We start from the raw sequence: 27,173 nt of genomic DNA on the forward strand, positions 1-27,173 counted from the left end.
CGGTCGGCGGTTACCATTTTGTTTTTGATTCTCAGCCTCTGAATTAGGGTGTGAGTAACCGGCACAGGAGGTCCAGGGCTTCCCCTTCACCCTCCCAGGGAGGGGAGGGCTGCGTGGACAAGTGGTGTGGCGGTGTGTATGATGTTTGCTTGTTTCTTTAGATGGGGGGGGGGAGGGGTGGAATCTGCCTCTCTATTCGGTCTTTGGTTGCAATTTTTCTTACCATGTGGGGGTCTGTTTTGTTATGCCTACCTTTCTGGGTGCTAACCCCAGTTGATGGCAGATATGGAATGTCCCCAAATACATGGGGGTTTCATAGGCCATTGCTCCCTTTGCCTTTTTGAGGCGGCCAGGTTCTGGCTTGTGGTCCTCGGTAGGCTGAACTCCAGATGACTGATGACCCCGGACTAATATGCGCATATCAATCCGATAGCTCCAGAGAGCCGGGGGGGACTCACCTAGAAGATAGTTTTTTTCATTGTAAATACATGTAAATTAACCAAATATTCTTCATCCACAGGATAACAACCCAGAGGAATGTTCAGTGTGTTTTAACAATTATGGTGACACTCTGCTACGGCCTCGCAATCTGCCTTGTGGCCACACATTCTGCTCCCAGTGTATTGACAATGCTATCAAGAATGGTCAGCTGAACTGCCCCAGCTGCCGTGCCCAGCACATTGCCACAGCTGCTACTCAGTTCCCAATCAGTTATGGTATGGAGGCCCTTATCAGAAAACTAAAAGGTATGGAGGTGGTGCCAGTGACAACGGTACCCACAAAACCCAATAAAGCTCCGACCAGAGGCATCAGTAAGAAGTTACGTTCCATGGTGGAGGAGCAGAAGAGCAGCATCAGCAGCCTCATTACCAGCTGTGAAGAGGTACTGTCCCAGCTGGGTGAGTACCGGGGGCAGCTGGGGGACTGGAAGACTCAACACCTCCAGCTCCAGGACAGACTCTATGCTCTGGTAGAGCAGAACAAGTCAGCAATGAAGCTCTTGGAACTGGAGGATACCAGTGTGGTGGATATGACAACACAAGGAGAGGAAGGGAAGACTCAGCTGCAGGCCATGTTGGGGAGCCTCGACACAGTCAACACAGCACAGGAGGTTGACACAACCATAGACACAGCTGATGAGTGCAGCATGAAGGTAGAAGATTGGCTCCAGAAGTGCCAGGAACTCTTCCCAGATGTCAACACTGTCCACACCTCAGTGAAGGTATGCTGCTGAAGGTCACATTGTTCTCACCCAACTGAGTGTAGTATTGCCTCTATATAAACACTTTTGATATGGAGACACATCAAGATGAGAGTAAACTTTATATATATAGGATGATATGGAGACACATCAAGATGAGAGTAAACTTTATATATATAGGATGATATGGAGACACATCAAGATGAGAATAGACTTTATATATATAGGATGATATGGAGACACATCAAGATGAGAGTAAACTTTATATATATAGGATGATATGGAGACACATCAAGATGAGAGTAAACTTTATATATATAGGATGATATGGAGACACATCAAGATGAGAGTAAACTTTATATATATAGGATGATATGGAGACACATCAAGATGAGAGTAAACTTTATATATATAGGAAACTTTTTGTTTTAAAGCCTGAAACATTTTTATTAATAAAGTCAACTGTCATCTTGGTGTTTCTCTACACTGTGGTCAGCACTCAGTGTTCACTACACTGTGGTCAGCACTCAGTGTACACTACACTGTGGTCAGCACTCAGTGTACACTACACTGTGGTCAGCACTCAGTGTACACTACACTGTGGTCAGCACTCAGTGTACACTACACTGTGGTCAGCACTCAGTGTACACTACACTGTGGTCAGCACTCAGTGTACACTACACTGTGGTCAGCACTCAGTGTACACTACACTGTGGTCAGCACTCAGTGTTCACTACACTGTGGTCAGCACTCAGTGTACACTACACTGTGGTCAGCACTCGGTGTTCACTACACTGTGGTCAGCACTCAGTGTACACTACACTGTGGTCAGCACTCAGTGTACACTACACTGTGGTCAACACTCAGTGTTCACTACACTGTGGTCAGCACTCAGTGTACACTACACTGTATTCACCTAGTTTTGCTTGCGGGGGTTGAGCTCTGCTCTTTCGGTCCGCCTCTCAACTGTCAATCGCTCAACTGTTACTAACTACTAACTAATTTTTTTCTTGGAGCGCCCCTACGGCCACCCGGAGCTATCCAGGCTGACATGAATATCCTTAACTTTGGCATCAGTCGATGTGGGTGGAGTTCTAGGCCTACCGTGACCACGAGCCAGAACCTGGCCCCCTCAGAGAGGCACGAAGAGCAATGGCCTATAGAAATGCACATGTGGTTTTGGAGCATTCTATATCTGCCATCAACCGGGACAGGCACCCAGAAAGGTAAGCACCCCAAAACAAACCCCTGTTCTGGTTAAAATGGCAAAAATAGACAAACGAGTGGACAGAACTTCCCAAATGAAAACTAGCAAATGAGCATGACGTCACCGGAGCTATGCCTCATGCCTGCGCAGCTCCCCCCCCCCTTCCCTGGGAGGGGGAAGGGGAAGCCCCAGACCCTCGTGCCAACGATCCACACTCCAGTTCTTTGGCTGGTGTGATGCATCGCAGTCGTGTGGCTCCAGCTCCTGACTCTTGTGTTGTGTTGTGCTATGCTTTGGTTCAGTGCTGCTCTTACGGTGGCGTGGGAGCTGGGAGTACTATTTCAAGGTACTCGTGCTGCATGCGCTTAGGGTTCTCTTCCCTAAGTGCCCTGTAAGTACCGCCTTTGGAGCTTGGGGTTATCAACCAGAAGTCACCTTGGGTCTACCTCTTTTGGTCTTTTGCTGCTCAGCGAACCCCCCCTCCCCCGAGTGTTTGGGGAGGGGGAGGGTTCCCGCCCTTGTTTGCCTTGGGGTAAGTGGTAGAATTTGCACTTGTAGGGGCGCGGGGTACTATGCAGCTAGTTTTCACCTATAACAACAGCCAGCTCCGTTCCCTTTGGGTACGTTGCCGTCTTGCGAGGTTTTTTTTTTTTTGATTGGTGGGGGGGGGGGGGTCTGCCTCGGTATTACTTTCCCGTTTTACTAGGGTTGCTTTTGTTTGGTGGTACCCCCTGCTTTGCCCTCGTGAGTGGACACGTCCCGTGGGTTCAGCTTTAGCAGTGTTGTTTGGTAGCTTAGGCGCCGGTTAGCAGTACACTGACTGGGATTACCCTTAGCAGACCCAGTCTAGTGGCCCTGGCAAACTCCGCGGGGGCACTCGGGTCCGGTGGATGTGACCCCTGAGACTCCTCTCGCTCTGTGCAAGTTTGAGGGTTGCTCTGTCCCCTTGTCTCAGGGCGACGCTTATTGTTTTTGCCTCCATCATGCTGCCTGTTGGGTCGGTGACACATTCGACTCGGAGTCCTTCGAAATTTGTTACTTGTTTGTGAATCAATTCACCCAATCTACAGATGACATTGTTCGGGGTGCAGGCGGCTTGCATGTTGCAGGATAGGTTTAGGTTGTTGCAACGTGTTCGGTTGGTTGCTTCCCTGGATACCCTGAGGCTACCCCGTTTTGCTTATAGGGACCCAGACTTTGGGGTGTTGGTCACTTCGGCCTTGGTTCAGTCCGCGCCCCATTGTTCTTTCCCTGCTGCAATTCATTCGGTTCCTCACCCCCCCCCCCCACTTCTGGCTCATAAGGGTCTGAGGGCTTCGGGGTTGGGGCAGGGTTTAGAGGTTTCTGAGACTCGGGCGGTTTCGGGGGTTGTCCCCTTCCTGGGTGGCGATGGAGGCATTCTAGGCTGTTCCTCCAGCCGTAGCTCCAGGGTCTGACCATTGGGCCCATTCTCTTTCTGCCATTCTGGCCGCCCCGGCTTTTTCTTGTGAGACCGGGGCTTTGGAGGACGACTCGCTCCCGAGGCCTGATGTTGAGGCTCCCAGGGTTGGGGAGGAGCTGGCTTAGGGGCTTTGGGCCCCGTTGGACCCTTGGAGGGTTGGAAGACTCTCCGAGCGAGGCTTACTGTTACAAGGAGTGGGGTTTTCCTTTCCCCCCTCTGCGAAGGAGTTGGATTCGGGTTCGGCTCCACCCCAGGTTCGGTTCCGTGTCCTTGCTGGTCCTTCAGTTCCGTCCTTCCAGAGGTTTTCAGCTTCCCGCGTCTCGCTGAGGTGCGGGCGGCCATTGCGGCTTACCTCCTGCACGACCCTGAGTATGCCTCCATAATGGATCCATCTTCTTTCAGGTTTGAGGCTTCGTCTCTGTAACGGGTTAGTTATGAGGTTCAGGGTTCATCCTGGCTTATGGACTGCCCTTTGTTCTCGCTGGATGCTTGGGAAGCCTTCTGTCATACCCAGATGCTTGAGTGGCGCGAGGCGTTGACTGTGGTCCAGGTTTACCTGGGGGGCGAATTTGAGCACCTTAATGAGTGCCTTTTTGCTCCGGCCCTTCTGCTGGATGTTGGCACGGTTCAGCTTCACGTGCAGGTTCCTTCCCTGTTGGCTGCACTTGTGGCTGAGGACTTGCGTGCACGTGGCCTGTTGGTTGCGCTTGTGGCTGAGGACTTGCGCACACGTGGGCTGTTGACTTCAGTCGTGCGTTTCTTTTCCCTCCTGGAGCTGTCTTTGGATTGGCTTGAGAATGTGGTGGAGGCGCTTGGGGCCGTTCCTTGGATCTGGTGCTTCGGTCTCGGCTGCTCGTGCGTCGTCTGCACTTTTGAAGGTGTTTGCGACGATCCTGTGGGATGCACTGTCGTGGTTTTCTCTGCACATCTCTCGTGTCGAGAGGTGGTTCTCGCTTCCTCCTTGGAATCTGCTTGGGCCCTGACTCTTAGACTGTCTTTGCCCTTTTGTCTTTTGTTGTTTGCGGCCTCTGCGGTCAAGCAGTATATGCGGGCAGCTTCTTCCAGCTGCTGCCCAATGTATGACTTGTTGGTTCTGTGGGGTTCCCGGGTGAGTTCTTCCCGGAGGGGTTGTGCCAGGGCTCATGGTTCTGCTCGTCGGGTAGGCCACAGGTGCCAGTTTCAGAGCCGGTGCCACCTTCGATCCCAGCTGCACCTGGTCGTCGTGGTGATCGCTCTGTGTGCAGGTCGGATTCTCATAAGGGGCATCTGCCATTTTGCAGTTTTTCTCATGGCCTGCGGTGCCGTTGGGTGGCTCCTCCTCCTTAGGGGTGGGGGGGGGGTGGGGTTAGGGGCTGGCAGGGCAGGCCTCTTCTCCTGCGCTTTGTCAGGTCGTCTTGGAGTGAGTGAGCTTGGGCGTGGTCGAAATGACGACGTCTCTCGGGTGGGTTTCCTGCCGTTTCTGGTTCCGAAATGGGACTGTGTGGACCTGCAGTTCATTCTGGACTTATCATGTCTGAACCCCTGGGTTTCCTGCCCCTCCTTTTGGATGACCACTCTGACCCAGGTCCGGCTGCTGGTGGAGCCGGGTGCTTTGATGGTGTCCTTGGACCTCAAGGACGCGTATTGGCATGTCCCGATTCATCCTGGGTTCAGGGACTGGCTCGGTTTTGTGTTGTGGGGCGTCGGAGTTACTGCTTTCGTTGTCTCCTGTTCGGGTTGAACCAGGGGTCTCACATGTTCACACTCTTTACCCGAGTCGTGGTGACCTATATGCGTCTGTTAGGTGTTCAGGTGTTGGCCTACCTTGATGACTGGCTGGTTTGGGCTCCCAGTTGGTCCGTGTGTCTGCTCGCCAGGGGTTTAGTGCTTTTCCAGCTAGCCGGGATTCGGGTTCCTGGTGAACTGGCAGAAGTCCCATCTGGTTCCCTCCCAGGTTCGGACCTGGCTGGGTCTTGTATGGGATTCTCAGACCACTTCCTTGTCTCTCCCTCTGGAGTCTCTCCTTCGGCTGCAGTCCCGTGTGTGTTTGTTTCTGGCGGGTTCCCTGGTCACTTTGAGGTTGCTCGAGGGTTTGTGGGAGTCTGAACTTTGTGATGATGGTCTACTCACTGGTCGGGTTTGGCTTCGTCGGCTGTTCTGGTTCCTTCGGGGACGTCCCTTTCGCCTCTCGTGCGATTGCTGGGTTCCACCCCTGGGGGGGGGGGCCTTACGTCAGCTGCTGCATTGCCAGCTTCCTCTTCGGGTTTTTTCCGGGTTCATTACCTTGGTGCCTATCCGAGCCATCGCTCGATGTGTTCATGGAAGCGTCATCTCTCGGCTGAGGCTTTGTGACCAGTGCTCACCAGGCCGGCCAGGGGCAGTGTGGTCCGTCCTTCCGTCGGGCCCACAGCACGGTGCGGGTGTTCGCCGAGTTGTGGTTCGCGCTTCGGAGGGTTCGGGTTGCCCGCGGATCGACGATCCGGCTCCATTCGGACTGCTCCCTGGTGGTTCATTGCCTGAATTGAGGGGGTTCAATGCAGTCCTTGGCTCTTTGGGACTGGTTGCTTTGGGTGACTCGTCTGCTGAGTTGTCGGAGTTTGGCTCTCCTGGGGGTTCACTTCTGGGGGGGGGTGTCCAATGTCCTAGTGAACGGCCTATCCCAATTCGTTCCCCTGTCCACGGAATGGACGGTTGATGCTGACTCATTCAGTTGGCTCTGCCAGAAGTTCAGGTGCCCATTCAGGTGGACCTCATCGCATTGGTGTAGGGTCGAGGCATCTTCCGGTATATGTGGCGCCCTTCCCCAACCACGAGGCCATCGGGATCGACACCTTCCGCCAGGACTGGTCAAGGTGGTTGTTCCTGTACCTCTTTGTCCCGGTTCAGCTGTTGCTCCAGGTTCTGGCTTGCTTAGAGACTTACCAGAAGCGAGTAGTCCTCTTGGCCCCGTGGTGGCCGGCCCAGCCGTAGTTTCAGGCGCTGCTTGCCCGGTGTCCGGACCCAGAGGTTTTCCGTGGCTCCGCCTCTTTCAATAGATCGGCCTGGTCCGTTACGAGACTGGTTCACTCTTCTCCTCAAGTCTTTGCATTTGGTGTCTTTTGACTCTGGTTTATCACCATCTGTATGGTGATCAAGTGGCTTCTTTGATGGTTTCCCACCTGCGGGCTTCATCTTGGCGGCAGTATTAAGTTTCCTGGCGATCCTTCCGGTTCTTCTTGACTCTTCGTTTTTGCACTTTCCTTTCAGTTTGGGTGGTGGTGTTCTTTCTCTCATTGTTGTTCCTGGACCGTCCTCTTATGCCGAATATTGTCGCCTCGTATCGTGCGTCTTTGGCGGAGCCGCTGCAGCTTGCTTTCGGTATAGATGTAACTTCTGCACATTTCCTCAAGCTGTCTCGCGCAGTGTTTCACCTCCGGCCTGCTCATGTGCAGCCTGAGCAGTCCTGGTCTTTGGACAGAGTGCTCTCCTATCTCTCTTCTCCTTAGTTTTTTGTGGGCCCCTTCAGTTCAGGATTGTTTTTCTAAGGCTCTTTTCCTGTTGGCATTGGCATGTGGGGGTCAGGTTGGAGAGCTTCATGCTCTCCTACGGCGCAGGGGTTTCTGCTCTTTTGGTCATGGTGATAGGTTTGTTCGTTTGCAGCTGTCTCCTTCTTTTCTGGCGAACAATGAGACTGCAGGTTTCTGGAGAAATCCTTGGGTTGTTGATGCTTGGTTGGTCAGGCCGGGGGTGCATCATGTTTTGTGTCCGGTTGCAGCCATTATTTGCATGCCATGGCTTTTGTGTCCAGGGACGAGCTTTGGGTACAGGTCTCTCAGGTCGTTCGCATTGTTATTAAGTCTAGCCACCCAGTGGTCTATCCTTGTGCCCATGACGTTCGTAAGTTTGCTGCTCTTGTTGCCGTCTCTGGGAACATGTCCTGGGCTGACATTCGGGTACGGGGTTTATGGCGGTTGAACAGGGTCCTGGCTGCATGCTACCTCGTTAACATTCCTGGGCCTTGTCGGGCCTGTGTCACTTTGGATCGGCGGCTGCAGCCTGTCTCAACTTGCTCGGTGTCTCGCCTGTCTCGGTGCTCACATCTCGAGTTGAGATGTGAGCACCGACCGCCACCTATATAAGTCAATTTTCTTTTTCGTCTTTGGTGAAGTAGCTCTGGGGAGCCGTAGGGGCTACCCCCAGAAAACCAATGTTGAATGTAATGAAAAGCCATTTTCTGAGCGAGTCCCAGAGGCTCCCCGGCAACCCTCTCTCCCTCTGGTCAGAGGTTTTTACGTATTTTGATATCTAGCCTCAGAACTGGGGTGTGGATCGCCGGCGTGGAGGGTCTAGGGCTCCTGCTTTCCCCTCTTGAGGAGGGGGGAACTGCGCAGACATGCGGCACGGCTCGTATGACGTCATGCTCATTTGCTCGTTATCATTTGGGGAGTTCTGTCCACTCGTTTGTTTATTTTCGTCGTTTTAACCAGAACAGGGGTTTGTTTTGGGGCACTTACCTTTCTGGGTGCCTGTCCTGGTCGATGGCAGATATAGAATGCTTCAAAATCACATGTGTATTTCTACAGGCCATTACTCCTTGTGCCTCTCTGAGGGGGGGCCAGGTTTTGGCTCGTGGTCCCCAGTAGGCCTAGAACTCCACCCACATTGACTGATGCCAAAGTTAGGGATATTCATATCTGCCTGGATAGCTCTGGGGAGCCTCCAAGACTCACCCAGAAAATGGCGTTTCATTACATTCAAAGCTTTTTTTTCACACACACACACACACACACACACACACACACACACACACACACACACACACACACACACACACACACACACACACACACACACACACGAACACACAGCATTAAATATGCCAAAACTAGAAGACAGAAGAAAAAGAGGTGATATGATCACTACATACAAAATAGTAACAGGAATTGATAAAATCGACAGGGAAGACTTCCTGAGACCTGGAATTTCAAGAACAAGAGGCCATAGATTTAAACTAGCTAAACACAGTTGCCGAAGAAATATAAGAAAATTCACCTTCGCAAATAGAGTGGTAGACGGTTGGAACAAGTTAAGTGAGAAGGTGGTGGAGGCCAAGACCGTCAGTAGTTTCAAAGCGTTATATGACAAAGAGTGCTGGGAAGACGGGACACCACGAGCGTAGCTCTCATCCTGTAACTACACTTAGGTAATTACACTTAGGTAATTACACATGTCAAGTTTTGTGAAATATATGATAAAGGCACAAAAAAATTTATACCAAAACAGAGAAGCAGAACTAGGAAACAGGATTGGTTCAACAGAAAGTGCGAGAGGGCCAGAGACCAAAAGACACAAAAATGGAATCAATACAGGAAGAGGCCAAACCCCCAAACATACCAGCGATACAAAGATGCGAGAAACAACTACACGGCAGTGAGGAGAGAGGCAGAAAGAAATTTTGAAAAAGGGATTGCAGACAAATGTAAAACAGATCCAGGTCTATTCTATAAATTCATAAACAACAAATTGCAGGTAAAGGATGATATACAGAGGTTGAAAATGGGAAATAGATTCACGGAAAATGAAAAGGAAATGTGTGAAACATTAAACGAAAAGTTCCAAAGTGTGTTTGTACAAAATGAAATCTTCAGGGAACCAGATACAATAAGAATTCCAGAGAACAACATAGAGCACATAGAGGTGTCTAGAGACGAAGTGGAAAAAATGCTCAAGGAGCTAAATAAGAACAAGGCAGTTGGTCCAGATGGAGTTTCACCATGGGTTCTGAGAGAATGTGCACCTGAGCTTAGCATTCCTCTTCAACTGATTTTTCAGGCATCCCTGTTTACAGGAGTTGTAGCTGATGTGTGGAAAAAGGCTAACATAGTTCCAATCTACAAAAGTGGAAGCAGGGAAGACCCCCTTAATTATAGACCGGTATCATTGACAAGTGTAATAGTCAAAATATTGGAAAAAATAATTAAAACTAAATGGGTAGAACACCTGGAGAGAAATGATATAATATCAGACAGACAGTATGGTTTTCGATCTGGAAGATCCTGTGTATCGATTTTACTCAGTTTCTATGATCGAGCAACAGAGATATTACAGGAAAGAGATGGTTGGGTTGACTGCATCTATCTGGACCTAAACAAGGCTTTCGACAGAGTTCCACATAAGAGGTTGTTCTGGAAACTGGAAAATATTGGAGGGGTGACAGGTAAGCTTCTAACATGGATGAAAAATTTTCTGACTGATAGAAAAATGAGGGCAGTGATCAGAGGCAATGTATCGGACTGGAGAAATGTCACAAGTGGAGTACCCCAGGGTTCAGTTCTTGCACCAGTGATGTTTATTGTCTACATAAATGATCTACCAGTTGGTATACAGAATTATATGAACATGTTTGCTGATGATGCTAAGATAATAGGAAGGATAAGAAACTTAGATGATTGTCATGCCCTTCAAGATGACCTGGACAAAATAAGTATATGGAGCACCACTTGGCAAATGGAATTTAATGTTAATAAATGCTATATCTTGAGGTTATCTTGAGATGATTTCGGGGCTTTAGTGTCCCCGCGGCCCGGTCCTCGACCAGGCCTCCACCCCCAGGAAGCAGCCGACTAACACCCAGGTACCTATTTTACTGCTAGGTAACAGTGGCCTAGGGTGTAAGAAACTCTGCCCATTGTTTCTCGCTGGCACCTGGGATCGAACCCAGGACCACAGGATCACAAATCCCGCGTGCTGTCCGCTCGGCCGACGGCTCCCTCGCTCGGTTGACCGGCTCATCCGACCGGCCATGTTATGGAATGTGGAATAGGAGAACATAGACCCACACAACCTATATATTATGTGAGAAATCTTTAAAGAATTCTGATAAAGAAAGAGATCTAGGGGTGGTTCTAGATAGAAAACTATCACCTGAGGACCACATAAAGAATATTGTGCGAGGAGCCTTTGCTAAACTTTCTAACTTCAGAATTGCTTTTAACTACATGGATGGTGAGGAGAGGTTAGAGGCATTAAATACGCTACGAGGAGAGGTTAGAGGCATTAAATATGACAAAACTAGAAGACAGAAGAAACAGAGGTGATATGATCATTACATAGAAAATAGTAACAGGAATTGACAAAATCGATAGGGAAGATTTCTTGAGACCTGGAACTTTAAGAATAAGAGGTCATAGATTTAAACTAGCTAAACACAGATGCCGAAGATATATAAGAAAATTCACTTTCGCAAACAGAGTGGTAGACGGTTGGAACAAGTTAGGGGAGAAGGTGGTGGAGGTCAAGACCGTTAGTAGTTTCAAAACGTTATATGACAAAGAGTGCTGGGAAGACGGGACACCACGAGCGTAGCTCTCATCCTGTAACTACACTTAGGTAATTACACACACACACGGACAGATGACCTAGACAGACTGAGTGAATGGTCCAACAAATGGCTGTTGAAGTTCAACCCGAGTAAATGCAAAGTAATGAAACTAGGCAGTGGAAACAGGAGGCCAGACACAGGATACAGAATAGGAGATGAAGTACTTAATGAAACGGACAGAGAGAAAGATCTAGGAGTTGATATCACACCAAACCTGTCTACTGTTGGGGGTTTCACCTCTCTATTATTCTCTACCCTTACTCTGGGGTAAGCAATAGTTATGCTCAAGGTAACTCACCGTAGCCCTGCGGGTCTTCCCTCGATCCTCACGGCGCCACTGCACGCCAGGAGAGTCTCCCAGTCAATCTTAACGGCCTCTTATTAAGAAAGAGTGAGAACACGACTCGATCACATCGACCGTCGTGTGCCCTCCCCAACAATAGGGCTCTACGGTTAATCACAAAGTCGCCAATTGGTGTTTAAGGTGTCCAATAACACCATCAGTGGACTGGTGTATTCAGTGGTAGCCTTGGCAAGGTCACACTTAAAGATCAGGAATCAGGCAGGTACTTATTGTTATCACTCTATGTTTACCAGTATAATATAGCCACAAGATCAATGGAGGGGATGATAAAAACACTAAGATAGTTTTGTATTTTACTTAAAATGTATGAAAGATGTCACAACAACAAATAAATCAGCAAATCCTGACGCGGCCGGAAGTTCCCACGAATAGTCCGCGATCATTTGGTGGCAACACCTCCCCCTCCTCATCAAGTGTCAAGAACAGCTGATCGCAATGGACTCTCCGCGCGAAATTTGCTTGTTTGCTAGATTCACGCGCGCGGTTTCTTTAAATTCTCCAATATTACTAGAAACTCGCACACTCGATATTGGCACAAATAAACCGAATTACTTAGTTACACTGTACTCAGGCTCAAACAGTCTTTTCTACCATCAATTCTACAATGATTCACTGTAATGGTCTTACACTGTTATTTTTCCAACAATATATAATGAAATATTAACACTGGAGTTTTCAGTACTTTCTCTCGTGGGCGATAACGCAATGATTCACTGTACTCACAAATGATTATTCACTGAATGGACATAGACATATATATATGGTATATAAATCAATCATCAATACATGGAAAATAAATAGTTTCTGGGCACATAGCCTAACCTCCAAATACTGGCATAATATTATATATAATTTACCACTATATGTTCATATCAAAATCTATAGAAAGATATACACAACACAGTAAATTTATCACTGGTTCCTGGTGCCTGTACACACCAATAATCAACATGAATATTACAAGTACTCTTGATAGTACTGTCTAGCACACTGGTGCTTTACCATGACATGGGTGAGACTTGCTCACGACATATAAAATCTTCAGGCTAGATAATATAGCCAAATAATATAGCTAACTAAAGGGGAATGGGGAGGGAACTAGAACCACCTACTTCACCCTATCCTCCGATGAGAGTCGAGATGTAGCTCCTGGTCCTCGTGTCGGGAACGCCCCCACACTACACGTCGTCGTGTCCTACCAGAGCCTCTCGTCGTCCCACCGTTTAGCGCGTCGTCTCCGTGCCTCCTCACTGCAGGTCCGTCCTCCTCCTTGACTTCTTGAAGGTTGGAGTCGGTCTCCTGGCCGTCGTCTTCTCCCAGCAACGGCTGTCGCCTACGTCTCGGCTACAGTCGTTCGGTTTCCCCAAATAGTCCTCTCTTCCTCAGCTACCCAGTGGCTCTGTCAGCCACTACGCTGTCACAAACTGGTGAATTGCCACAGACGTCAATATACGTCACTGCACGGCTTCACTGCTACTGGCACAGTACCTGACTGGAGCACTTGTTGCTCAAATAACCGTCAATTCCCTCTTCTGGTTCAACACATGAACTAGGGAAGACTTCTCAGAGTACTGGCGAACTTCAGGTGACGCGTAAATCCACGGTAGTGGGAAACGGCTGTCCGACAGACAGGACCACTCGTCGCACGTCCGACCTCTATGACGTGTCGTGTCTGACTGATGGCGCCAGCCCGGCGCGCTGGCCGGACCCCCTTCCTTCGTGACGTCACTTTTACTATGGGAGGTTTTCATTGGCTCCCGGTGCCACACTGCTGTCGGTGACCAATCCGGTGCCACTGACGTCACACGGTTTTGGCGGGAGATCAGGGAAGCCAGCGCCATCTTGGCTCCCTAAAGGGCCTAAACCACAGGCCAAAATATCACTATTTCACAAATTTCTCGGCTCTCCGAGAACACTTCACTCTCTCCCATATATCAAATTGTAGCCTGCAACGTAGAGAACGCTTGGGAAAAGTAGACATGACTCTTACTGCAGGCGTGGGAGAATTATAAGGGGGGGGGAACTCCGTCACACTACTGAAGCCCACATAAAAAGAATAACGTCTGCGGCATATGCGAGGCTGGCTAACATCAGAACAGCGTTCAGGAACCTGTGTAAGGAATTCAGAATCTTGTACACCACATATGTAAGACTAATCCTGGAGTATGCGGCCCCAGCATGGAGCCCGTACCTTGTCAAGCACAAGATGAAGCTGGAAAAAGTCCAAAGGTATGCCACTAGATTAGTCCCAGAACTATGAGGCATGAGTTACGAGGAAAGGCTGCGGGAAATGCACCTTACGACACTGGAAGACAGAAGAGTAAGGGGAGACATGATCACAACCTACAAAATCCTCAGAGGAATCAACCGAGTAAACAAGGATAAACTATTCAACACTGGTGGGACGCAAACAAGGGGACACAGGTAGAAACCGAGTACCCACATGAGCCACAGAGACGTTAGAATGAACTTTTTCAGTGTCAGAGTAGTTAACGGATGGAATGCATTAGGCAGTGATGTGGTAGAGGCTGACTCCATACACAGTTTCAAATGTAGATATGATAGAGCCCAGTAGGCTCAGGAATCTGTACACCAGTTGATTGACAGTTGAGAGGCGGGACCAAAGAGCCAAAGCTCAACCCCTGCAAGCACAAATAGGTGAGTATAAATAGGTGAGTACACACCAACCCGTTCTCGCAAATTTGTAAAGTCAATATTGACTTATTAACTACGTGCATAGGTGATATACTAAACATAACAGATACCCTTAAAAAGATTCATAGAAAACACCGACCTTACCTAACCTTGTTAGTATCTTAAGATAAGCATCTTATTGCTTCGTAATTACAATTATTACTTAACCTATACCTATTATAGGTTAGGTAATAATTGTAATTACGAAGCAATAAGATGCTTTTCTTAACATACTAAGTAGGTTAGGTAAGGTCGGTGTTTTCTATGAATCTTTTTAAGGGTATCTATTATGTTAAGTATGTCACCTATACACACATTTAATAAGTCAATATTGACTTATTAAATTTGCGAGAACGGGTTGTACACACACACACACACACATATATGCCAGGCTGGCCAACATAAGAACAGCATTCAGAAACTTTTGTAAAGAATCATTCAGAACTTTGTATACCACATATGTCAGGCCAATCCTGGAGTATGCAGCCCCAGCATGGAGTCCATATCTAGTCAAGGATAAGACCAAACTGGAAAAGGTTCAAAGGTTTGCCACCAGACTAGTACCCGAGCTGAGAGGTATGAGCTACGAGGAGAGGCTACGGGAATTAAACCTCACTTAGCTGGAAGACAGAAGAGTTAGGGGGGGACATGATCACCACATTCAAAATTCTCAAGGGAATTGATAGGGTAGATAAAGACAGACTATTTAACACAAGGGGCACACACACTAGGGGACACAGGTGGAAACTGAGTGCCCAAATGAGTCATAGAGATATTAGAAAGAACTTTTTTAGTGTCCGAGTCAAATGGAATGCATTAGCAAGTGATGTGGTGGAGGCTGACTCCATACACAGTTTCAAGTGTAGATATGATAGAACCCAATAGGCTCAGGAACTTGTACACCTGTTGATTGACAGTTGAGAGGCGGGACCAAAGAGCCAAAGCTCAACCCCCGCAAGCACAATTAGGGGAGTACACACGTACACACCCTCAGGTCAGTGTTTACTACAACTAAATAAAGACTTAAGGTCCAGAATATAGACAATGCTTCATCAGTTAGAACTAATGACTTGACTCATAGCTAATATTATAACCCAAGTCTCAAAGCAGCATGTTATACTTGAGTCCTTCACATGTTGACCCATTTGTGTATGTCAGCATGTCTATTATCTCTTAACTCAGAGCCAGATGCTTCATTATAGTCCAGTTACTTTACTCAGAGCCTGATGCTTCATTATAGTCCAGTTACTTTACTCTGAGCCAGATGCTTCATTATAGTCCAGTTACTTTACTCTGAGCCAGATGCTTCATTATAGTCCAGTTACTTTACTCAGAGCCAGATGCTTCATTATAGTCCAGTTACTTTACTCAGAGCCTGATGCTTCATTATAGTCCAGTTACTTTACTCAGAGCCTGATGCTTCATTATAGTCCAGTTACTTTACTCAGAGCCTGATGCTTCATTATAGTCCAGTTACTTTACTCAGAGCCTGATGCTTCATTATAGTCCAGTTACTTTACTCAGAGCCTGATGCTTCATTATAGTCCAGTTACTTTACTCAGAGCCTGATGCTTCATTATAGTCCAGTTACTTTACTCAGAGCCAGATGCTTCATTATAGTCCAGTTACTTTACTCAGAGCCAGATGCTTCATTATAGTCCAGTTACTTTACTCAGAGCCAGATGCTTCATTATAGTCCAGTTACTTTACTCAGAGCCAGATGCTTCATTATAGTCCAGTTACTTTACTCAGAGCCAGATGCTTCATTATAGTCCAGTTACTTTACTCAGAGCCAGATGCTTCATTATAGTCCAGTTACTTTACTCAGAGCCTGATGCTTCATTATAGTCCAGTTACTTTACTCAGAGCCAGATGCTTCATTATAGTCCAGTTACTTTACTCAGAGCCTGATGCTTCATTATAGTCCAGTTACTTTACTTAGAGCCTGATGCTTCATTATAGTCCAGTTACTTTACTCAGAGCCAGATGCTTCATTATAGTCCAGTTACTTTATTCAGAGCCTGATGCTTCATTATAGTCCAGTTACTTTATTCAGAGCCTGATGCTTCATTATAGTCCAGCCTCCACCATTAATGTTTGTGTTGGTAATGACAGGTGCAGGAGACCATCAGGGAGGCCCTGGAGATGACGACCACAGAGACAGGTGCCACAGCTGACCCCGTACACCTGGGAGACTCAGCCTCCACTATTAATGTTTGTGTTGGTAATGACAGGTGCAGGAGACCATCAGGGAGGCCCTGGAGATGACAACCACAGAGACAGGTGCCACAGCTGACCCCGTACACCTGGGAGACTCAGCCTCCACCATTAATGTTTGTGTTGGTAATGACAGGTGCAGGAGACCATCAGGGAGGCCCTGGAGATGACGACCACAGAGACAGGTGCCACAGCTGACCACGTACACCTGGGAGACTCGGACTCCAGCATCATGACTAAAGTTCAGGAAATCACTGGAGAAATCCCCCAGAAGGAAATAACAGTAAGTTTTTTTTATTTTCTCTCACAGGTCATATCACAATATATTAAGTTCCATTTTGAAGACAGGAAGACTGTTCTTAGGTTTATTGAGGTTTCCCTAAGTCAACTACTGACTTTCCTCAACATGCAATCTACAGTCCAGCCTAACTCCTGGATAAATATTTACTGGTAGGTGAACAGAGGCATCAGATGAAAGAAAACATGTGAACTATTTCAGCTACAGGTCCAGCACCAACCCCCTGCCAGTAGAGGGGGGGGGGCTGGAGCTACAGGACCAGCACCAACCCCCTGCCAGTAGAGGGGGGCTGGAGCTACAAGTGCAGCACAACCCTCTGCTAGTAGAGGGGGGCTGGAGCTACAGGTCCAGCACCAACCCCCTGCCAGTAGAGGGGGGCTGGAGCTACAGGTCCAGCACCAACCCCCTGCCAGTAGAGGGGGGCTGGAGCTACAGATCCAACACCAACCCCCCTGCCAGTAGAGGGGGGCTGGAGCTACAGGACCAGCACCAACCCCCTGCCAGTAGAGGGGGGCTGGAGCTACAGGTCCAGCACCAACCCCCTGCCAGTAGTGGGGGGCTGGAGCTACAGGACCAGCACCAACCCCCTGCCAGTAGAGGGGGGCTGGAGCTACAGGTCCAGCACCAACCCCCTGCCAGTAGAGGGGGGGCTGGAGCTACAGGTCCTGCACCAACCCCCTGCCAGTAGAGGGAGGCTGGAGCTACAGGTCCAGCACCAACCCCCTGCCAGTAGAGGGGGCTGGAGCTACAGGTCCAGCACCAACCCCCTGCCAGTAGAGGGAGGCTGGAGCTACAGGTCCAGCACCAACCCCCTGCCAGTAGAGGGGGCTGGAGCTACAGGTCCAGCACCAACCCCCTGCCAGTAGAGGGGGGCTGGAGCTACAGGACCAGCACCAACCCCCTGCCAGTAGAGGGGGGCTGGAGCTACAGGTCCAGCACCAACCCCCTGCCAGTAGAGGGGGGCTGGAGCTACAAGTGCAGCACCAACCCCCTGCCAGTAGAGGGGGGCTGGAGCTACAGGTCCAGCACCAACCCCCCTGCCAGTAGAGGGGGGCTGGAGCTACAGGTCCAGCACCAACCCCCTGCCAGTAGAGGGGGGCTGGAGCTACAGGTCCAGCACCAACCCCCCTGCCAGTAGAGGGGGCTGGAGCTACAGGTCCAGCACCAACCCCCCTGCCAGTAGTGGGGGGCTGGAGCTACAGGACCAGCACCAACCCCCTGCCAGTAGAGGGGGGCTGGAGCTACAGGTCCAGCACCAACCCCCCTGCCAGTAGAGGGGGGCTGGAGCTACAGGTCCAGCACCAACCCCCTGTCAGGGGGTTGGTTGTAGTAGGTGTGTTGTGGTTGTTGTTAATGTGCTAGTTGTGGTGGTTGTTAATGTGCTGGTTGTTGTAGGTGTGTTGTGGTGGTTGTTAATGTGCTGGTTGTGGTAGGTGTGTTGTGGTGGTTGTTAATGTGCTGGTTGTGGTAGGTGTGTTGTGGTGGTTGTTAATGTGCTGGTTGTGGTAGGTGTGTTGTGGTGGTTGTTAATGTGCTGGTTGTGGTAGGTGTGTTGTGGTGGTTGTTAATGTGCTGGTTGTGGTAGGTGTGTTGTGGTGGTTGTTAGGGTGCTGGTTGTGGTGGTTGTTAATGTGCTGGTTGTGGTAGATGTGTTGTGGTGGTTGTTAATGTTCTGGTTGTGGTAGGAGTGTTGTGGTGGTTGTTAATGTGCTGGTTGTGGTAGATGTGTTGTGGTGGTTGTTAATGTGCTGGTTGTAGTAGGTGTGTTGTGGTGGTTGTTAATGTGCTGGTTGTGGTAGGTGTGTTGTGGTGGTTGTTAATGTGCAGGTTCCTGTTTGATACCTGGTTGATGGGGTTCTGGGAGTTCTTCTACTCCCCAAGCCAGGCCCGAGGCCAGGCTTGACTTGTGAGAGTTTGGTCCACCAGGCTGTTGCTTGGAGCGGCCCGCAGGGCCACTTACCCACCACAGCCCGGCTGATCCGGAACTTCTCTTAGAAAACCGTCCAGTTTTCTCTTGAAGATGTCCACAGTTGTTCCGGCAATATTTCTTAGTCGCTGGGAGGATGTTGAACAACCGCGGACTTCTGATGTTTATACAGTGCTCTCTGATTGTGCCTATGGCACCTCTGCTCTTCACTGGTTCAATCTTGCATTTTCATCCATATCGTTCCCTCTAGTACGTTGTTATTTTACTGTGTAGATTTGGGACCTGGTCCTCCAGTATTTTCCATGTGTATATTATTTGGTATCTCTCTCTTCTCCTTTCTAGAGTACATTTGGAGAGCTTTGAGACGATCCCAATAATTTAGGTGTTTTATCTCATCTATGCGTGCCATATATGTTTTCTGTATTCTCTCTATTTCAGCAATCTCTCCTGCTCTGAAGGGGGAAGTGAGTACTGAGCAGTACTCGAGATGGGACAACACAAGTGACTTGGAAGAGTACAACCATTGTGATGGGATCCCTGGATTTGAAAGTTCTCGTAATCCATCCGATCATTTTTCTGGCTGACACGATATTTGCTTGGTTATGCTCCCTAAACGTTAGATCGTCGGACATCATTATTCCCAAATTCTTGACATGCTGTTTTTCTACTATGGGAAGATTCGATTGTGTTTTGTACCCTGTATTATGTTTCAGATCCTCATTTTTGCCGTTCCTGAGTACCTGAAATTTATCACTGTTAAATATCATGTTATTTTCTGCTACCAATCGAAAACTTTGTTGACATCTGCTTGTAGTTTTTCAATGTCTTCAGCAGAGTTAATTTTCATGCTGATTTTTGTGTCATCTGCATAGGATGACACAATTCTGTGACGTGTATTTTTGTCTATATCTGATATGAGAATAAGGAACAGTAGCGGTGCAAGGACTGTACCTTGAGGTACTGAGCTTTTAACATCGCTTGGACACGATTTTATCTGATTGACTGTTACTCTTTGTGTTCTGTTCGACAGGAAATTGAGTATCCAGAGTCCGACTTTTCCAGTTATTCCCATTCACCTCATTTTGTGAGCTATCACCCCATGGTCACATTTGTCGAACGCCTTTGCAAAGTCTTTGTATACAACATCTGCATTTTGCCTTTCTTCTAGGGCTTCTGTGATTTTGTCATAGTGGTTGAGTAACTGTGACAGACAGGATCTTCCCGCTCTAAATCCATGTTGTCCTGGATTGTGCAATTCATTGTTTTCCATAAAACTAGAAATTTGATTCCTAATCACTCTTTCAAACACTTTTATTATGTGTGATGTTAGTGCAACTGGCCTATAATTTTTTGCCAAGGCTTTACTTCCCCCCTCGTGCAACGGAGCTATATCTGCAGATTTAAGTGCTGCTGGTATCTCCCCTGTATCCAGGCTCTTTCTCCATATTACGCTGAGTGCTCTCGCTACTGGTACTTTACATTTCTTTATGAATATTGAATTCCATGAGTCAGGCCCAGGAGCTAAGTGCATAGGCATATTGTCAATTTCTCTTTCAAAGTCTTCCGAGTTCGTGTTAATATCCGTTATATTATCTGCAGCTTGAATGTCATTCATAAAGAAGCTGTCTGGGTCATCAACTTTCATGTTGTTTATTGGTGTGCTAAACATAGCCTCATACTGGCTTATTAGAATTTCACTAATCTCTTTGTTGTCCTCTGTGTACGTACCTTCAGTTGTAATTAACGGTCCAATACTGGTCGAGGTTTTGTGTAGGTGTGTTGTGGTGGTTGTTAATGTGCTGGTTGTGGTAGGTGTGTTGTGGTGGTTGTTAATGTGCTGGTTGTGGTAGGTGTGTTGTGGTGGTTGTTAATGTACTGGTTGTGGTAGGTGTGTTGTGGTAGTTGTTAATGTGCTGGTTGTAGTAGGTGTGTTGTGGTGGTTGTTAATGTACTGGTTGTAGGTGTGTTGTGGTGGTTGTTAATGTGCTGGTTGTAGTAGATGTGTTGTGGTGGTTGTTAATGTGCTGGTTGTAGTAGGTGTGTTGTGGTGGTTGTTAATGTACTGGTTGTAGGTGTGTTGTGGTGGTTGTTAATGTGCTGGTTGTAGTAGGTGTGTTGTGGTGGTTGTTAATGTGCTGGTTGTAGTAGGTGTGTTGTGGTGGTTGTTAATGTGCTGGTTGTGGTAGGTGTGTTGTGGTGGTTGTTAATGTGCTGGTTGTAGTAGGTGTGTTGTGGTGGTTGTTAATGTGCTGGTTGTAGTAGGTGTGTTGGGGTGGTTGTTAATGTGCTGGTTGTAGTAGGTGTGTTGTGGTGGTTGTTAATGTGCTGGTTGTGGTAGGTTTGTTATGGTTGTTAATGTGCTGGTTGTGGTAGGTTTGTTATGGTTGTTAATGTGCTGGTTGTGGTAGATGTGTTGTGGTGGTTGTAATGTGCTGGTTGTGGTAGGTTTGTTATGGTTGTTAATGTGCTGGTTGTGGTAGGTTTGTTATGGTTGTTAATGTGCTGGTTGTGGTAGGTGTGTTGTGGTGGTTGTTAATGTGCTGGTTGTGGTAGGTGTACTCACCTAGTTGTACTTACCTAGTTGTGTTTGCATGGGTTGAGCTCTGGCTCTTTGGTCCCGCCTCTCAACCGTCAATCAACTGGTGTACAGATTCCTGAGCCTACTGGGCTCTATCATATCTACATTTGAAACTGTGTATGGAGTCAGCCTCCACTACATCACTTCCTAATGCATTCCATTTACTAACTACTCTGACACTGAAAAAGTTCTTTCTAATGTCTCTGTGGCTCATTTGGGTACTTGGCTTCCACCTGTGTCCCCTTGTGCGTGTGCCACCTGTGTTAAATAATCCATCCTTGTCCACCCTATCAATTCTTTTGAGAATTTTGTATGTGGTGGTCATGTCTCCCGTAGCTCTTCTGTCTTCCAGCGACGTGAGGTGCAGTTCACATAGTCTGTCCTCATAACTCATGCCTCTTAGTTCTGGGACTAACCTAGTGGCATACCTCTGAACTTTTTCCAGCTTCGTTTTGTGCTTGACTAGGTACGGACTCCATGCTGGGGCTGCATACTCCAGGATTGGTCTTACATATGTGGCATACAAGGTTCTGAAGGATTCCTTGCACAGGTTTCTGAAAGCAGTTCTGATATTAGCCAGCCTCGCATAGGCTGCTGAAGTTATTCTTTTAATGTTGGCTTCAGGAGACAGGTTTGGCGTGATATCAACTCCCAGGTCTTTCTCTCTGTCCGTTTCGTGAAGGACTTCATCTCCCATTCGGTATCCAGTGACTGGCCTCCTAGTTCCTCCTAGTTTCATTACCTTACATGTTCTTGGGTTGAACTTTAGTAGCCATTTGTCGGACCATTCCTTCAGTTTGTCTAGGTCATCTTGTAGCCTCATACTATCCTCCTCTGTCCTGATCCTCCTCATAATTTTTGCGTCATCAGCAAACATCGAGAGGAACGAGTCAATTCCTTCTGGAAGATCATTTAGTATATCAGAAACAGTATAGGTCCAAGGACTGATCCCTGTGGGACTCCACTGGTGACTCCCCGCCACTCCGAGACCTCACCTCTCACGGTGACTCGCTGTGTCCTGTTGCTTAGGTACTCTCTTATCCAGTGGAGTACCTTCCCTTTCACTCCTGCCTGCATCTCCAGTTTGTGCACTAGTCTCTTATGTGGTACTGTGTCAAAAGCTTTCTGGCAGTCCAGAAATATGCAGTCTGCCCAGCCCTCTCTCTCTCTTGCCTGACTTTTGTTGCCTGGTCATAGAACTCAATTAATCCTGTTAGGCATGATTTGCCATCTCTGAACCCATGTTGATGTTGTGTTACAAAGTTCTTTTGCTCCAGATGTTCCACTAGCTTTTTTCGCACTATCTTTTCCATCATCTTGCATGGAATGCAAGTTAGGGACACTGACCTGTAGTTCAGTCCCTCCTGCCTATCTCCCTTCTTGTATATTGGGACTACATTGGCTGTCTTCCAAATTTTTGGCAGTTCGCCTGTTACCAGTGATTTGTTGTACACTATGGAGAGTGGTAGGCACAGAGCCTCTGCTCCTTCCTTAAGGATCCATGGTGAGATTCCATCCGGGCCTATAGCCTTTGTCACGTCCAAATCTAGCAGATGCTTCCTCACCTCCCCACTGTTATCTCAAACTCCTCTAGTGGTGTCTGGGTTGGTGTTCCCTCCCTTATCTCTGGGACTTCTTGCTCTGAGGTGAAGACTTCCTGGAATTTCTTATTGAGTTCCTCGCACACTTCCTTGTTGTTTGTAGTGAATCTTTCTGCCCACATCCTCAATTTCATTACCTGTTCCTTCTCTGTTGTTTTCCTCCTGATGTGGCTATGCAGCAGTTTGGGTTGAGTCTTTGCCATGCTCGCTATGTCATTTTCATATTGCCTCTCTACCTCTCTTCTCACTCTGATGTATTCATCCCTGGCGCTCTGGTATCTTTTTCTGCTCTCTAGTGTTCTGTTGTTTCTATAGTTTCTCCATGCCCTTTTACTTAGCTGCTTTGCTAGCTTGCAACTCTGATTAAGCCATGGGTTTCTCATTTCCATTTCATTTTTTTTCATTTTGGACTGGGACGTACTTGTCTGCTGCCTCCTTACACTTCTGTGTGATGTTGTCTATCATGTCTTGAACCGTCTTTCATCTGAGCTGTATTTCCCAAGCTATTTCAGTTAGGAATTTTCTCATCTTTTCATAGTTTTCCTTCCAGAATGCCGGCCTCTTGTTTTCTGGTCCCTTCCTTGAGTACATTAACCCTTCTTCGACCAGGTACTCAAACAACAGTACACTGTTATCACTCATACCCACGGGGGCTTCAAGACCGATTTCCCTTATATCTGAATCGTTGAGAGTGAATACTAGGTCGAGTCTTGCTGGTTCATCGTTGCCTCTCATTCTCGTGGGACCCTTGACATGCTGACTTAAAAAGTTTCTAGTCGTCACCTCTAGCAGTTTCGCTCTCTATGTTTCCTCCCCTCCGTGTGGTTCTCTGTTTTCCCAGTCTATCCTTCCATGATTAAAGTCCCCCATGATGAGCACAGGTGTGTTGTGGTGGTGGTTAATGTGCTGGTTGTGTAGGTGTGTTGTGGTGGTTGTTAATGTGCTGGTTGTGGTAGGTGTGTTGTGGGGGTTATTGATGTGCTGGTTGTGGTAGGAGTGCTGTGGTGGTTGTTAATGTGCTGGTTGTAGTAGATGTGTTGTGGTTGTTGTTAATGTGCTGGTTGTGGTGGTTGTTAATATGCTGGGTTGGTAGGTGTGTTGTGGTGGTTGTTAATGTGCTGGTTGTGGTAGGTGTGTTGTGGTGGTTGTTAATGTGCTGGTTGTGTAGGTGTGTTGTGGTGGTTGTTAATGTGCTGGTTGTGGTAGGAGTGTTGTGGTGGTTGTTAATGTGCTGGTTGTGTAGGTGTGTTGTGGTGGTTGTTAATGTGCTGGTTGTGGCAGGTGTGTTGTTGTGGTTGTTAATGTGCTGGTTGTGGTAGGTGTGTTGTGGTGGTTGTTAATGTGCTGGTTGTGGTAGGTGTGTTGTGGTGGTTGTTAATGTGCTGGTTGTGTAGGTGTGTTGTGGTGGTTGTTAATGTGCTGGTTGTGGTAGGTGTGTTGTGGTGGTTGTTAATGTGCTGGTTGTGGTAGGTGTGTTGTGGGTGTTGTTATTGTGCTGGTAGTATGTGTGGTGGTTGTGTGTGTGGTGGTTGTGTGTGTGTGTGGTGGTTGTGTGTGTGTGGTGGTTATGTGTGTGTGTGTGTGGTGGTTGTGAGTGTGGTGGTTCTGTGTGTGGTGGTTGTGTGTGTGGTGGTTATGTGTGAGTGTGGTGGTTGTGTGTGTGTGTGTGTGTGTGTGTGTGTGTGTGTGGTTGTGTGTGTTTGGTGGTTGTGTGTGTGTGTGTGTGTGGTGGTTGTGTGTGTGATGGTTGTATGTGTGGTGGTTGTGTGTGTGGTGGTTGTGTGTGTGATGGTTGTGTGTGTGGTGGTTGTGTGTGTGGTGGTCGTGGGTGTGGTGATTGTGAGTGTGGTGGTTGTGTGTGTGGTGGTTGTGGGTGTGGTGGTTGGGAGTGTGGTTGTGAGTGTGGTGGTTGTGTGTGTGTGGTGATTGTGTGTGTGTGGTGGTTGAGTGTGTGGTGGTTGTGTGTGTGGTGGTTGTGGGTTTTGTGATTATGTGTGTGGTGGTTGTGTGTGTGGTGGTTGTGTGTGTGGTGGTTGAGTGTGGTGGTTGTGGGTGTGGTGGTTGGGAGTGTGGTTGTGAGTGTGGTGGTTGTGAGTGTGGTGGTGGTTAGTGTGGTGGTTGTGTGTGTGTGGTGGTTGTGTGTGTGTGGTGGTTGTGAGTGTGGTGGTTGTGTGTGTGGTAGTTGTGTGTGGTGGTTGTGAGTGTGGTGGTTGTGTGTGTGTGTGGTAGTTGTGTGTGTGTGGTGGTTGTGAGTGTGGTGGTTGTGTGTGTGTGGTAGTTGTGTGTGTGTGGTGGTTGTGTGTGTGGTGGTTGTGTGTGTGTGGTGGTTGTGTATGTGGTGGTTGTGAGTGTGATGGTTATGTATGTGTGGTGGTTGTGTGTGTGGTGGTTGTGATTGTGGTGGTTTTGAGTATTGGGATTGTGTGTGTTGTGGTTGTGAGTGTGGTGGTTGTGAGTGTGGTGGTTGTGAGTGTGGTGGTTGTGAGTGTGGTGGTTGTGAGTGTGGTGGTTGTGAGTGTGGTGGTTGTGTGTGTGGTAGTTGTGTGTGTGGTGGTTGTGAGTGTGGTGGTTGTGTGTGTGTGTGTGTGGTGGTTGTGTGTGTGATGGTTGTGTGTGTGGTGGTTGTGAGTGTGGTGGTTGTGTGTGTGGTGGTTTTATGTGTGGTGGTTGTGTGTGTGGTGGTTGTGTGTGTGTGGTGGTTGTGTGTGTGTGTAGTGGTTGTGTGTGTGGTGGTTGTGTGTGTGTTGGTTGTGTGTATGGTGGTTGTGTGTGTGGTGGTTGTGTGTGTGGTGGTTGTGTGTGGTGGTTGTGTGTGTGGTGGTTGTGTGTGTGTGTGGTGGTTGTGTGTGTGGTGGTTGTGTGTGTGGTGGTTGTGTGTGTGTAGTGGTTGTGTGTGTGGTGGTTGTGTGTGTGTGGTGGTTGTGTGTGTGTAGTGGTTGTGTGTGTGGTGGTTGTGTGTGTGTGTGGTGGTTGTGTGTGGTGGTTGTGTGTATGGTGGTTGTGTGTGTGGTGGTTTTGTGTGTGGTGGTTGTGTGTGTGGTGGTTGTGTGTGTGTGTGGTGGTTGTGTGTGGTGGCTGTGTGTGTGGTGGTTGTGTGTGTGTGTGGTGGTTGTGTGTGGTGGTGTGTGTGTGTGGTGGTGTGTGAGTGTGGTGGTTGTGTGTGTGGTGGTTGTGAGTGTGGTGGTTGTGTGTGTGATGGTTGTGTGTGTGGTGGTTGTGTGTGTGGTGGTTGGTTGTGTGGTGGTGTGTGTGTGGTGGTGGTGTGTGAGTGTGGTGGTTGTGTGTGTGGTGGTTGTGTGTGTGGTGGTGTGTGTGTGTGGTGGTGTGTGAGTGTGGTGGTTGTGTGTGTGGTGGTTGTGTGTGTGGTGGTTGTGTGTGTGATGGTTGTGAGTGTGGTGGCTGTGTGTGTGGTGGTTGTGTGTGTGGTGGTTGTGTGTGTGGTGGTTGTGTGTGTGTGTTGTGGTTGTGTGTGTGTGTTGTGGTTGTGTGTGTGTGTTGTGGTTGTGTGTGTGGTGGTGTGTGAGTGTGGTGGTTGTGTGTGTGGTGGTTGTGTGTGTGGTGGCTGTGTGTGTGGTGGCTGTGTGTGTGGTGGCTGTGTGTGTGGTGGTTGTGTGTGTTGTGGTTGTGTGTGTGGTGGTGTGTGAGTGTGGTGGTTGTGTGTGTGTTGGTTGTGTGTATGGTGGTTGTGTGTGTGTGGTGGTTGTGTGTGTGTGTGGTGGTTGTGTGTGTGTGTAGTGGTTGTGTGTGTGGTGGTTGTGTGTGTGTTGGTTGTGTGTATGGTGGTTGTTTGTGTGGTGGTTGTGTGTGTGGTGGTTGTGTGTGTGTGGTGGTTGTGTGTGGTGGTTGTGTGTGGTGGTTGTGTGTGTGTTGGTTGTGTGTGGTGGTTGTGTGTGTGTATGGTGGTTGTGTGTGTGGTGGTTGTGTGTGTGGTGGTTGTGTGTGTGGTAGTTGTGTGTGTGGTAATTGTGTGTGTGGTGGTTGTGTGTGTGGTGGTTGTGTGTGTGTGTGGTGGTTGTGTGTGTGTGTGGTGGCTGTGTGTGTGGTGGTTGTGTGTGTGGTGGTTGTGTGCGTGTGTGGTGGTTGTGTGTGTGGTGGTTGTGTGTGTGTGTGGTGGCTGTGTGTGTGGTGGTTGTGTGTGTGGTGGTTGTGTGTGTGTGTGGTGGTTGTGTGTGGTGGTGTGTGTGTGTGGTGGTGTGTGAGTGGTGGTTGTGTGTGTGTGGTGGTTGTGTGTGTGGTGGTTATGTGTGTGTGTGGTGGTTGTGTGTGCGGTGGTTTTGTGTGGTGGTGTGTGTGTGTAGTGGTGTGT

The 27,173-nt window shown here is 48.3% G+C and overlaps 1 protein-coding gene across 6 annotated transcripts in view; it reads left to right on the plus strand.

Annotated features, from left to right (window-relative positions):
- The window catches only part of LOC138364638 (tripartite motif-containing protein 5-like), a 162,171-nt gene that overhangs the window by 71,734 nt on the left and 63,264 nt on the right, over window positions 1–27,173 (plus strand). For all 6 annotated transcript variants that reach the window (XM_069324598.1, XM_069324600.1, XM_069324602.1 and 3 more), the window contains 2 exons: window positions 521–1,222; window positions 16,600–16,746. In XM_069324598.1, coding sequence (XP_069180699.1) covers window positions 521–1,222; window positions 16,600–16,746 — 849 coding nt within the window. The remainder of the gene's footprint in view (window positions 1–520; window positions 1,223–16,599; window positions 16,747–27,173) is intronic.

This window comes from Procambarus clarkii, chromosome 14, assembly GCF_040958095.1.
Source record: "Procambarus clarkii isolate CNS0578487 chromosome 14, FALCON_Pclarkii_2.0, whole genome shotgun sequence".
Taxonomy (NCBI): Eukaryota; Metazoa; Arthropoda; class Malacostraca; order Decapoda; family Cambaridae; genus Procambarus; species Procambarus clarkii.